The following is a 12,961-nucleotide window of genomic DNA, read 5'->3' as shown; positions in this document are numbered from 1 at the left end:
GATTAATTTGGTTCTTTGTGATTGAAAAATATTTTTCCAAAACCCTTTTGTAACCTCACATTTACTTATTTCCACGTTTAAACGCTCTGAGAGGGTTGTAACTATGATTGCACAGCCCACATCTGCTGGTTTTCCAGCATGTATTAGATAAACAGATTAAAATCTGAACTTCTAAAATACATTTATTTAGTTGAACAGAGAACATAAGCAATATCACAATTATAAATTATTTCCAGAAGGGTAATAGTGATATGTTACTCAGTTCCAAGGAAAAAAAAGGAATTTTCTAGGATAATGATGGTGAGCCTATGATACTTGTGTCAAGATGACATGCCACATTTTGGGTTTCACGCTAGTGTTTATGAACCCGAACAACTATTCTTGGAAGTATGGAAATTACACAAGAGGGTTGTGCATTTGCGTGACCTCCAGAGCCTCTGAAAAATCACACAAGAATGGGAAGTGCTTTTGTACAATTTTCAGAAGTTGCAGAGGCCACAAAAGAGCATCTTCCAAAGCAGGGGTCTCCAACCTTAGCCAGTGCTGCTGGCTAAGGAATTTTGGCAGTTGGAAGTCCACAAGCCTTAAAGTTGCCAAGGTTAGAGATCCCTGCTCCAAAGCTATTTCAAGAATGAAGGCCTTGTATGACCTGAAATAGCCTCAAGTAGGCCACAGGGGCCTTTCAACTGAAAGCAAGCAAGCACTGTATGGCAGATTTGGAGAGCACTAGGCCTTGGAGGCAATCACGCCTTGGAGATGATGTGAGGCAACCTTTTTGGGCGGCAATGGTGGCACTAGGACTGAAGTCAAGGGCTAAACCTTTACTTCAGACCCAGACTCAGTGCTGCTGAGTGCAGCTATTCAAGGTGGCCTAGATGGGTCATGGGCCAGCAGAGTCATGAATTTTTGACATGCCAAGCCCAAAAGGTTCACCATAACTGATGTAGGGCATGAGGTTTTGTAAATTACAGGTTACTTCAAAGATCTATGAAGTCATCATTAGTTGGTAACTACACCCCCATATGTATATAGCTGTAGAGGCACAGAAACTGTGAGCAGTCAGGCATCACATTTAAAAAAATAATAATAATTGTGGTAGCCTATTGCCATGTTGAACAGGATAGTTACACCAAGGAGGGCATAACTGGATTTTTTAAAATGCCCATCAGAGAATAGCAAAATAAAATATCCCATTGTTTTTCTGTAGTGTAAAACAGGGACCAATCAGGGCAGAATGAAAAGTATTGGTTTTGATCTTCCACATAAATAAAAGATGCTACTGGTCTGTTCATATAAGACCATCCCCTGATATCAAGGAATCTGCCCAGGTAGATGGAAACACCAGATGCAATTCATGAACTAGATCCAGTTCTTCCGCCCGCACAGAAGAGAAATGGCAAATTAAGATGAAAAAATTTGATAATCTAGTACAGAAAATAACATTTATCATTTATACCTCTTAACTAATACATTTTCAAAATGTCATAATGATCTACATTTTTGTGAGACCCAGGGCACAGCAGTCAGCTTGCAATTCAAACAGTCCTCTAATTGCTCCAAATTTTTCCCAAATGCTCCCACGTTTCTGGCAAGCCTCCAACAAAAGAAAACACACACACCTTCAGCTGACTCTGGCTGCAAGTAGTTTCACATACAGTCTGATTAGAAAAGGAATGATGTACTCAAGGCCACAGAGATAACAAGGAATAACACATACATCATAACCCTAAGGAGTCTGCGTGAATACAAGCTTGCCTGAGCAGTTTCAAAAGAGAATCCAAAATACAGTCCGAGATCTTTAAACATTCAAGCAACATTGTCAGTCAGTCCAATAGTCACGAGTTTCCTGGTGTCCAAGCAGAAGTCACAGAACAAGAGATCAGCAACAACACACAAAACTCCAAGGAATCAGCGTTTGTTCCTGAGAAATGCCCCTCACCACAGGTCTCCTTAAACATCAGTCTCCAGGTGTGCCTTGTGGAGTGGGGCGGGATGCTCTCCTCCAGAGTAGTTGAGCCTGCCTGCATTGTTCCCTCCTCTCCACTCTCGTGCTCTAGGATCAGGTGGGGGTGGCCCTTGCTCATCGCCTGAACTCTGCCTCTCTTGTTCATCCTGTCCCAATCCTGAAGGCCCCTGGCCTGCCTCGGCCTGCTCTTCCCCACATTTCTCTGAAACCACAGATACCTCTCCCTCAACCTCCATAGGGTCTTGTTCCAGCTCATTTTCCTCCGCAGATTCAAGCTCCGACGGAGGCATGACAATTTTTCTCAAACATTACTGACTTCTTTCTGCCCCTTAATATCTTTTGTTGACTTAAGAGAGTATTATACATCTGATTCCATAATAGATTGATTAGCTTTTAAAATACATTTGCAATCATTTAAATTACTCTTTCAACAAGATGAAATTTAATTTAATTTGATAAGTTTACCTGTTTCACTGCAAAAGCACAAAATAGCTTACAAACATATCTAGTTCACTGAACCTCTATAACACATAGTCCATAAAACAACACTGGAAGTTTTTAAGAAGAGACTGGACAGCCATTTGTCTGAAATAGTATAGGGTTTCCTGCCTGAGCAGGGGGTTAGACTAGATGACCTCCAAGGTCCCTTCCAACTTTATTATTATTATTATATATTTGTTATCCAGATCCAATACTTAAGCTTACTGGAACAGCAACTTACTGAATTCCTTTTTAAAAAATAATAGTGTTATTAAAAATTACTATATAAAAACTAATACAAAGAACAATAATTAAAAAAAGCTGCAGAAGAAGAACACCTTCAACAATCTTGACCTTCAGTCCCTTCAAATAATGTCCTAAAACTTGATTTTTTTCTTTGCTCTTCTCACAAAATTCTTCAAAGCTTCAACATGCCTTTTTTTATATCCAATTTTGGAAAAAAATTTAGGCCATTCTCTTGGTTTGTTATTTGTACATCCTTTTTAACTATTATGACATCGGCTTTTGTTTTTTCTTTGTTGGTCAATGTAGTATCTTTTTCCATATGATTCTTGTAGCTTGTCCTTTTTAAATCCTCTTTGAAAAAATTTCAGTCACCTGGTAAAACTTGTTCTTCTTCCATAAATAAAGTCTATCTATAGAGGCAAACATCCGTTAACTTCTGGGTTAAGTGTTCAAAAATATCATTCAATATGTCAAATGTTAAAATATTTTGCTCCATTCACCAATATGCCCTTCTCCTTTAATTGTAATCTTTAGTACCTTGTGGTTTCCACTAGTGTCCAAGCTTCAAAGGACCATCCCATCATGTTATTAAAAAAAATCAAAAGAAAAATATTTCCCATGGGAATAATTCTTGTAATTAATTCCAGATTTGTATTTCAAATTTATCTGGACCCTTAGTCCAAGTAGTAGCTTTTTAAAATCAGTTTTAATCACACTTTTGATGTTAATGCCAGTTTTTTTCATCTTTAAACTTGTATTTAAATCTTTTTTGACTAAGTATTGAAAGAAAATTATCTGGAGCTGTCAAATTCGTCAATCCAAAGTTCTCCAATAACTGGGGGGAAAAAGCAATTTCTGAATGTGATTAGAAAAAGAAATAGCAAAGGCGCTAACCATGAGTAGATCAAGATGTCTATTCCCTTGTCTCCCAAACGAACAACTGTAAGGAGCACTTGTGGGCGATCTCAGATCCTCTCTTTGCCCAGAGAATTATTACAAGCAGCTTGTCAACTTGCCAGCTCTTCATTCTGCTGCAGTCAGTGGCTCTGCTTTTAGTGGAACCATCTTCAGTTCACCATTTCTTCCCCCAAAGTCTCCCAATTTACAGAATTTGCAATATGACTTATGCTGCTGAGAATTCTGGTAGCTGCAATTGTAGCATACTTAAGCGTGTCTCGTTGGTGAAAGTTGTACCCTAAGATTCTGATTCAGGAAAATACTTTCCAAAAGACATGATGTTGTTAATTGACCACAAAAGGGCTTGATGGTTAGACAATTTGGGATTCAGCAAATATACAGAGAATAGGAAGTACGGTAAATGGATCGATTACTATACATGAAATCTCAGTGTTCGGAGATGAAGTGTCACCAAATATCAGTTCTGAAAACATCAGTGCTGTTACCATCCCAGGAAGCACTTGGCTGATTGGGGCAAACAGCATAGACTATATGGTACTTTGCTCTGTTCATTTTTATTTCTAACAATTACTCTTTTTGAACTGAAAGCATTGAGTAGGCTTTATATCATACTCTATTACATTTATTTAGTGTTTTGCTTGCCACAATCAAAAGACTATTCTACTAGCTTTTCTTTTTGTACTTCTAATGTTTGTTTTGCTATTGTATTTTACAACTTTGTTGCATTAATTTATAGGGAAAAACAAACATTGAAGTCATTTGCCATTATTTATATTTATATAAACAAATCAGAGGCCACGAAAACATGCAACAAGTTTTCAAAATATCTAATATTAGGTAGCTTGTGCTCAAAAGGTTTCAACCCAAATCATGTCCATTGGACATTAGAACACACGTTTTTTGCAAATAGACTGTCATCCAAAATTATTACTGTGAACAGCAGCAAAGGTACTGTCTGCATTTTCCTTTAAGACACTTTAAGCTTCTGCTTGCTTATCTTTTATTAGTAAACATTATAAAATGAAAAATAAGGCAACCTCTTTATGTGGATTTATTTATCCATGTTAAGCATCCAACTCCCTTGCAATAGGGAAACAGAGCCAAACTTGCTCAATTCAAAATATGTGATAAAGCAAGCTGCTGAAAATGTACCTATTCAACACAGCAGTAATTCAAAGGTTGAGAGTTTGAGAGAAATCATAGAACCATGAGTTCTAGGCATGAGTTTTAGCAAGTCCTATTATTAGATTGCTAATAATAAATATTCATTCTGTTCTTAAAGAGAGCATGTTCTGCTTCACCCAACTTGTCTTTGTATAGCAGTAGTTTCCTAAAACAAGGACTCCAGGGAAATGCAACTGCAAATAATCTGGATTTGGCTGAACTAGTGGCACAGTAGCTTGTTTGGAGCCCAGTATCGCCACAGTCAATTATCTCTCCATAAATGTTGGAGGATCACTAAATGTAGACATCTTAAACTGCATATTGACATTATGCTAATACACCATTATGCATGGTATATTAATCCAGCCGCTATATCTGTAGTGATTGTTGATTCAGTTTAGCAAATCATTGAGAAGCACTTTACTTTGCTTTCTTAAGCTTATCTACTCAAATGTTTCTTGCAAGAAATTATCTGAAAAACAGGAAAAAAAATCTCTAAGACGTTATGTCTTCTTGCCAGACACTATGAGGACAAAGAAACTTTAATAACTCATTCCTTAAACATTCTGACACACACAGCAAACTTACCAAGGGTGGAACATGACTACAAACATATCCCCTCCCCCCCAGTCTAATCTATATCATCAAACTTTCAAGATCTTCAGAAGGCTTACTTTGAGTGTTCCTAGCCAATTGGATAAGAAGTAGCTAAGAGGCATTTGGTAGTGGTGCTTGTTATGCAGCAGCTCTGGAGACATTACTTGCATGCACCCCATGATCTCTTTGGTGCCCATAAGGACATTTGTATTCATAGAGACCATTTATTTATTTATTTATTTATTTATTTATTTATTTATTTATTTATTTATTTATTTATTTATTTATTTATTTATTTATTATTGGGACTTATATGCCACCCTATCTCCCGAAGGACTCAGGGCGGCTAACAACAATAACATACAATAATGCAGAATAAATTAAAATTAAAATAAGTTCAAAATTAAAGTAAAAAATTTAAAACATAATTAAAATCCCTGTCAGTCCAGGTCAGCCTGATGGAAAAGGAGTGTTTTGAGGCCGCAGCGAAAGGACCGGAGATCTGGGGCCATCCGAAGCTCAGGGGGGAGCTGGTTCCATAGGGCTGGCGCTCCCATAGAGAAGGCCCTCCCCCTGGGGGTCACCAGCCGACATTTTCTAGCAGATGGTACCCTGAGGAGGCCCTCTCTGTGTGAGTGCACTGGGCGATGGGAAGTCGTTCCCGGCAGCAGATGGTCCTGCAAGTAAATGACTTATAGCTCAGGACTGTGTTTTACAAACTTTAATTTTATAATTCTAAGAAATGATTGGATTTTATTTAATATTATTTTATGTATTTTAAAGCAGTTTCATTTATATTGTAAATTGATCTGAAATACCAATAAGGAATGTCATATTTAGTAAACCAATACTGTTTTATCTGTCATTCTTCATACATGTATGAAATAACACCAGCTTAAATAGTCTGAAATTTACTTGTGCAACTACAGCATTCCTGAAATTTTAAGCTGTTTAGATTTCCCTGTTTGTATACTGTTAAATCAGAATTTTTTTCACATTTCAGAGTTCCCATGAAAATCTGTATAATCCTTGCATAATCTTTAAAGCCAATAATCATCAAGGTTTTATTTTCCATTTAATTTCAATGGTAATAATCTAGGAAAATGCATCAAAGGAGCACATACCAACACTGTTGTGCTTTTAATGGAAATACAAAGCTAACACAACCAGTTATAGTTTATTGCTATTAAACAGGAAGTGACTTGGGCTGCTTCTGGAAAGAGTTTATGAAGAAGTGAAAGATTAAAATCTGCAGGACAAAAAAAGTCTGCTTCTAGATTTATAGCAGGATTATCTTGGCAGTTTTTCATATTTTTCTTGGCATAAAATTCCAAAAAAAATTCTGTTTTTGTTCCGGTCCTAATTATTAGAATTTGAATTATCTAAAATTTTTGTTCCAATTTGTGAGGTACTCAGGATAAAATTGTTCAACACATCCTAAATATACGTGATTGGATGTGACTGCCATGCCATGCTGTAACCACTGTTCACTGCTGTCAGAGAGCGTTTAAAAACAGATGGCCAACTAATATTGTCCTTGTTTAGAATGGACCAAACCAAAACTAACAAAAATCCTATTAAATATGTGTTTCTTTCAGAGTACTGTCAATTGATTTCATACACCATATATAGTATACAAAATTCAGCCCCCATAGGCCAATCACAATAGTTTTTCCCATATGAAATGTATTTAGAAGTCAAAGGACGTGTCAAGAAAACAAATCTTGAAAAGAAAATGATGGCCAATTGGAACATTTAATGCAATTAATATAAGTTGTCTATGGGGGGGGGTGTCTATCTTTTGGTATGCGCTATATATTGGGGAAAGTAACCCATGATTCAGATCACATATCTTCTCCTTTCACAATTTGATTGAAAAGTACATGGCCCAAATGCTGCTGCTTTCCAGAAATCTGAAGAGCCCTGTGTAAAAATGTTGTTCATAATATGGCTTTTTAATGTACTGAGCAAATCTCCCAAATCTGTTGAAAGAGAAACCAAAATCAAAATAGTAAATAATAATAGCCAAACTAGGTCACTTTCACACACTCTCCCAGTGGAGACATTGATCACCCGAGACCTGGGGGAGAACTGCAGTTTTTCTAACAGCTGGCAGGGTCAGGACCAAATAAGCACGTATGTGGAATTATTCCAAAGGGCAGGCACTGTTATGTAAATGGGACCCCTTCTGGGTCCCACCTGGTGGCACATCAAGGGAAGAAGTTCAAACCTGCCTACCCTATTAGAATGAGTGGGATGGGTATTCTTGGGAAAAGAGGTCTATCAGGTCATCCTGACCTATGCCATGTTGGGTTTTAGAAAGATCTTCAACCACATCATTTTGCACTATTAGAGTGGTATTTGAAAAATAAGTGTTGGAAGCATAAAATTTCAAAAAAAATTCCAAGTTTAATTTTACACTTCAAAGAAACTTTTCTAATTAGGTTGAAGTACCATTGTCCTTTCCACTTGAGGCTCTAAAACAAGCCTAAAGTTTAATTCCATGGATGAAATGACTGATCCAAGTGTTCTTAAATTGGGTTCTATCTTGATTACATTTAGTAAGTTCCTTGACTGGTACACTTACACAGAAGAGCAGTGCAATACTTTTAAGTCACCTATATAACTACCAACAACCCTTCCTATAGACCACAATAGCCAAGGCCACTGGGAGCTTTGATTTAGCAACGCCCAATTTGGAGTAATTCTCAGCTGCATTTATCCAGGCTTAAGATTCTTCCAAAAAAGCTATGTGGAAGGTATGTGTTGAGGAGTTGCTTTCAGAACATTCCACGTTGTTAATATTCCAACAAAGTCATGCTTCATCTTGGGAAAATCAAGGATAACTTCAAGATGTGTTTGTATGCCGTCTACTCCCAAAGGCTCAGACCTCCCTAAGATGGTTTATAAACCTTCTAATGGCATGGTCAGTGGTTGCTTTACCATAAATCTGCAGTTCTCACTACTCCAGCATTAACTGAATAGCATAAGGATGTAACAAAAACTTGGCACCATTTCTTCACAGTGAGGCAACTTCTCTGATCAGTACAAAAATCTGAACAGTTGCAGGAGGGCTACATACACAGCTCAGGACTAACGCCAAAATGGTGTGGTCAATCACTACAAAATGTTCTGGAGCCACTTAACAGGTTAGTCAATAAAACCACAATACTTCAGTTAAATTTAAAGCTAGTCAAATCAGTAAACACAAAAAAGCTGCCCTCTTTTAGTTACTGAAAAATACTTAAGTGTGTAACATGGCCCTGAAGGTAAATTAGCCTCATCTATAAAAAGAAAGTTGACTCTGCCAAGTTAATTCTAGGAAATAGAAAGAAGAGCAAGGAATATATGAGCTGAATTAAGACCTACACTAATATCTTAAATGAGAGGACAAAGTTAAAAATCCAATGCATTGTTACTGCTAATAACAATCCCTGGTGTGTGTGCGCATATGTATGATTGTTAAGATCACACAACAGGTTGTGAGAAAAAAAGTTCAAGACCAAGATTCAATCTATTTTCAGCTCATCTATTTCTTATTTCTAGGAAGAAACAGAAAGTAGCATCTGGGAAAAAATAAAATATTAGTCCTTGTTTAGCAACTGTTCAATTATGACTGTAATGAAAAAGGAACTTTATGACCAATCCCTGTGACAACCTCTGTAAAGCAAAGGAAACTTTAGTATTTGGGGATTCTGAAGAAAGATCATAAGCACTCATGTTTTCATTTGATAACTGCTTTGCTTAGCGGCCAAGCTGCCAATGCCAATTGTGGTTGCTAAATGAGTATTATCTGTATTTGCACTGCAAAGTGGAATTCTATTTTGCTTGCCCAGTTGACATATAACACTAGGACTATAACATGATTCCTAGACCGATTAGGACCATGCCCAAAAGCCAGACACCTCATTTGATGTATTGCAGAAGAACTACATCTACATGACCTCAACATACCTGAGATCGCTACTGCACTGGTAGAGAAAATGATCTGAGGATAGCAGTCTTATTTTGCCATCCTCCAAGCATAGATCAATGAAAAGTAGATGTCATGACACTCCTTATATTTATTAAACAGTCCGATAGGATAGAATCAAATCAGTCTTTTTCCAAGGCTAAGTAAGTAAACTTTTCCAAGGCAAACATAAATGTTAAGAAGTACAAAGGTCTTGGAATTATAAACTGGGCGTAGGGAAGCAGTGAATTCTGAAATAGGCATTTATACAGAAAATCTAATCCACGCACATTCCTAATCTTTATGAAGTCTGAACCCATGGTTTATACAGCAGAATAATCAATTGTAACCTGTTAATATTGTTTATTCAACTTATGGGTTGTGTTACTTTGTCAAGCATGTGAGGGGAAAAGAGGCTTATATTGCATGCCATAGAATTTAAGATGCTTCAGGAAAGATGAATTCTTCTGTAATCACAACTACATGACAATCAAATCTTGTGTTTAAGCTTGCAAACAATCAGTGTTATGTTAGAAGTCAGCCTGTATATGAGATTAAAATGTAAATTACATCATCTGAAGGCATTATAAATATGCTTTCCAGATACACTGCTTTCCATTATACACTATAATTTCAACATATCTAAAGGGCACCAAGTTGAAGAAGGCTACCTTAGTAACATTTTAGTAAAAATGCCATGTTCCCTATAATTAAGGATTTTATTGCAAACTGAACAAAGGAGCCTCATTTTAATTGTTGGCCCTGATTCTTCAAGTAATCTTTCTTCACTCTGTAAAGTTGCTTTTACTAACACCGTAATACATCCAAAGCACTTGAGCGGAATTTGGTGTACCACACTGAGAAAACTGAATTCACCAAAATGTAATTAAAAAAAAAAGTTGACACAAATCATGGCCAAACCTGTTCCCCTTTCATAAAATGTACAGTCTACTTTTATTTTACAATATTTCCAAAATTATGTTGAGGAAAAAGCATTAGGATCCACACAGCAGTGCTAAAGATGGAAGAAGTGGCAGAAGCACAAACTCATAGCACAAGACTAGAAAATACTGAACTATAGACTTGGATGGAGACAAAATTATGATGCAGAAAGGATAAAATTCATCATTATCAAACAAGAATTAGTGGCACAAGTCAGTGCTTCTCAAAACAGAAAAATACTGTAGCAATGACTTTATTAATTTTTAGTCACCCTGAAATAGTGTTCCTTGCAGCAAAAAATGTTTGTTAATATAGGCGGTAGCATGATAATCTTTTGGACAGCAAACATCCCACATTGAAAACTCACTTCAACACAACCTCATGACAATTCCCACATCAAAACAGTACTTTATTTTGCAATTTTGCCTCTTTACTCCCACAAAAAGATCTTTCGGCTGTCAAGTATACAAGGCGGAGAAATGCTTCTCAGTTAGCAAGCTGGGTGCATTTGGTGGTCTCCACAATACACCTGTACATATATCATCTGGGTTCCAAGTCTGCAGTTGAAAACCTGGTTCCCAGGACCTTGTGTAGCTCACTAAAGTCTACACTACTAGGTTAGCTTATTAATTCTGCATATTCCAGGGCTGATCAATGTGTCAACCTGAACACAGACCAAGTATTATAACTGAACATGGCAAAAGGTTCACTCTACTTACTTCACTTCATTATTTGATGTCAAACAATGAGGCAAATCCCAACAAGTATATACAAAAACCACCTTTGCTTTTACAAAAGACTTTTGTTTCCCATACTGATTAATTCAGGCAGCTAACTCATTGGTTTATGTAACTTTATTGAAGAAAATAAAATCAATTACTAGGAGAGCTATTAGTTGATCATTCATCCATTGACAACTTGCATCATTTATTCAGTGCTATATTAAACTGCTGTGGAAGATAGATTAACTAATAGCTCCAAGCATCCTAACAAAATTTAAATGAGAATTACAAAAATGTTCCGAGACCCTATTTTGGAATACAAGGGATGTTGGACTTCCAATCTCCATTCTCTGTAGAACAAGAACTGGTCATTCCTTTATTGACATGCATAAGATACATCACGTGTTCTGTTCTGATGATGCTACAAGTTCTGTACCAATTCTCCAACCATACCAGTTATGAGCACAAGTATGTCATGAAACCTCAGTCTCTAACACTGGAAGGTTTTAAAACAAGATGGATGATGCTACAGCAATGCTATTTCCTGTGATGTGAGCAAACTGAACATCCATCTCCCCTCCCTTTGGGTGATTTCTTCAGAAGAACTGTTAGAGCAGTGAGGAATGATTTCAATCTCATAACCAAGTTAGAGTGAAGACATTGGCCACAACACACATGCTCCATTTAAAGAATTCTGAATCTTGGGCAATTGTTCTTGTATAACTACTTTACAAATTCTAAAAAGCAGTTATTGTCCAAAGCTGGAAGAGCTAAAGTCTTCTCAGATGAGCATGTGCATGAATGGATAGAGGTAAATTTTAAAAAAAAATAGATGAGGTCTGATAGGGGAGCAGCCGGATAAGAAAATCAAAAAAGAACAGTAATTTAAAGTTTATTCCAGCTATAATGCAGGTTATTCTGACTTAAGGTAGCATCACATGGCATACTTCTGAGTCCATTCCCGAGATATTCTGTTGTACCTGGAAAAGGAAAAAATACTTTTAAAAGTTTAAATCTTTTTAAAAGATTATATATTTTATACATATATAGATAGACATATCAGCAAAACCAAAAGGCAGCAATAAAAATGTTAACACATTACAAAGTTCTGTGCTGGCCTTTGTCTATAACATATAGTTCTTTGCAGTGACTCATGGACACAATCATTTATACTAACTTTACAAAATATTTAATGTATTCCATGAAATCTGGAAAAAATTAGTTTCTAAAATGGAAATAATACAGGTGAAACTCAAAAAATTAGAATATTGTGCAAAAGTTCATTTATTTCAGTAATGCAACTTAAAAGGGGAAACTAATATATGAGATACTCATTACATGCAAAGCAAGATAGTTCAAGCCGTGATTTGTCATAATTATGATGATTATGGCGTACAGCTCATGAAAACCCCAAATCCACAATCTCAGAAAATTAGAATATTATATGCAATCAATAAAACAAGGAGTGTACATAGAACAATATCGGACCTCTGAAAAGTATAAGCATGCATATGTACTCAGTACTTGGTTTGGGCCCCTTTTGCAGCAATTACTGCCTCAATGCGGCGTGGCATGGAAGCTATCAGCCTGTGGCACTGCTGAGGTGTTATGGAAGACCAGGATGCTTCAATAGCAGCCTTCAGCTCTTCTGCATTGTTCGGTCTCATGTCTCTCATCTTTCTCTTGGCAATGCCCCATAGATTCTCTATGGGGTTCAGGTCAAGCGAGTTTGCTGGCCAATCAAGCACAGTAATCCCATGGTCACTGAACCAGGTTTTGGTGCTTTTGGCAGTGTGGGCAGGTGCCAAGTCCTGCTGGAAAATGAAGTCAGCATCCCCATAAAGCTCGTCTGCGGAAGGAAGCATGAAGTGCTCCAAAATCTCCCAGTAGACGGCTGTGTTGACCCTGGACTTAAGCACAGTGGACCAACACCAGCAGATGACATGGCTCCCCAAATCAACACAGACTGTGGAA

General features: G+C 37.0%; 1 protein-coding gene across 4 annotated transcripts in view; it reads right to left on the bottom strand.

The window, feature by feature from the left end:
- Positions 1-11,104: 11,104 nt before the first annotated feature.
- The window catches only part of UBE2D3 (ubiquitin conjugating enzyme E2 D3), a 38,223-nt gene continuing 36,366 nt past the window's right edge, over positions 11,105-12,961 (bottom strand). For all 4 annotated transcript variants that reach the window (XM_083367388.1, XM_083367389.1, XM_083367387.1 and 1 more), the window contains one exon: positions 11,105-11,967. Coding sequence is in view for 1 of the 4 variants with exons in the window: in XM_083367390.1 (XP_083223516.1) it covers positions 11,922-11,967 (46 nt within the window). In the remaining 3 variants the exon portion in view is untranslated. The remainder of the gene's footprint in view (positions 11,968-12,961) is intronic.

The sequence above is a fragment of the Vipera ursinii genome, assembly GCF_947247035.1.
Source record: "Vipera ursinii genome assembly, chromosome: 7".
NCBI lineage: Eukaryota > Metazoa > Chordata > Lepidosauria > Squamata > Viperidae > Vipera > Vipera ursinii.
The sequence above is the reverse complement of the archived record's forward strand: the minus strand, read 5'-3'. Positions and strand labels throughout refer to the sequence as shown.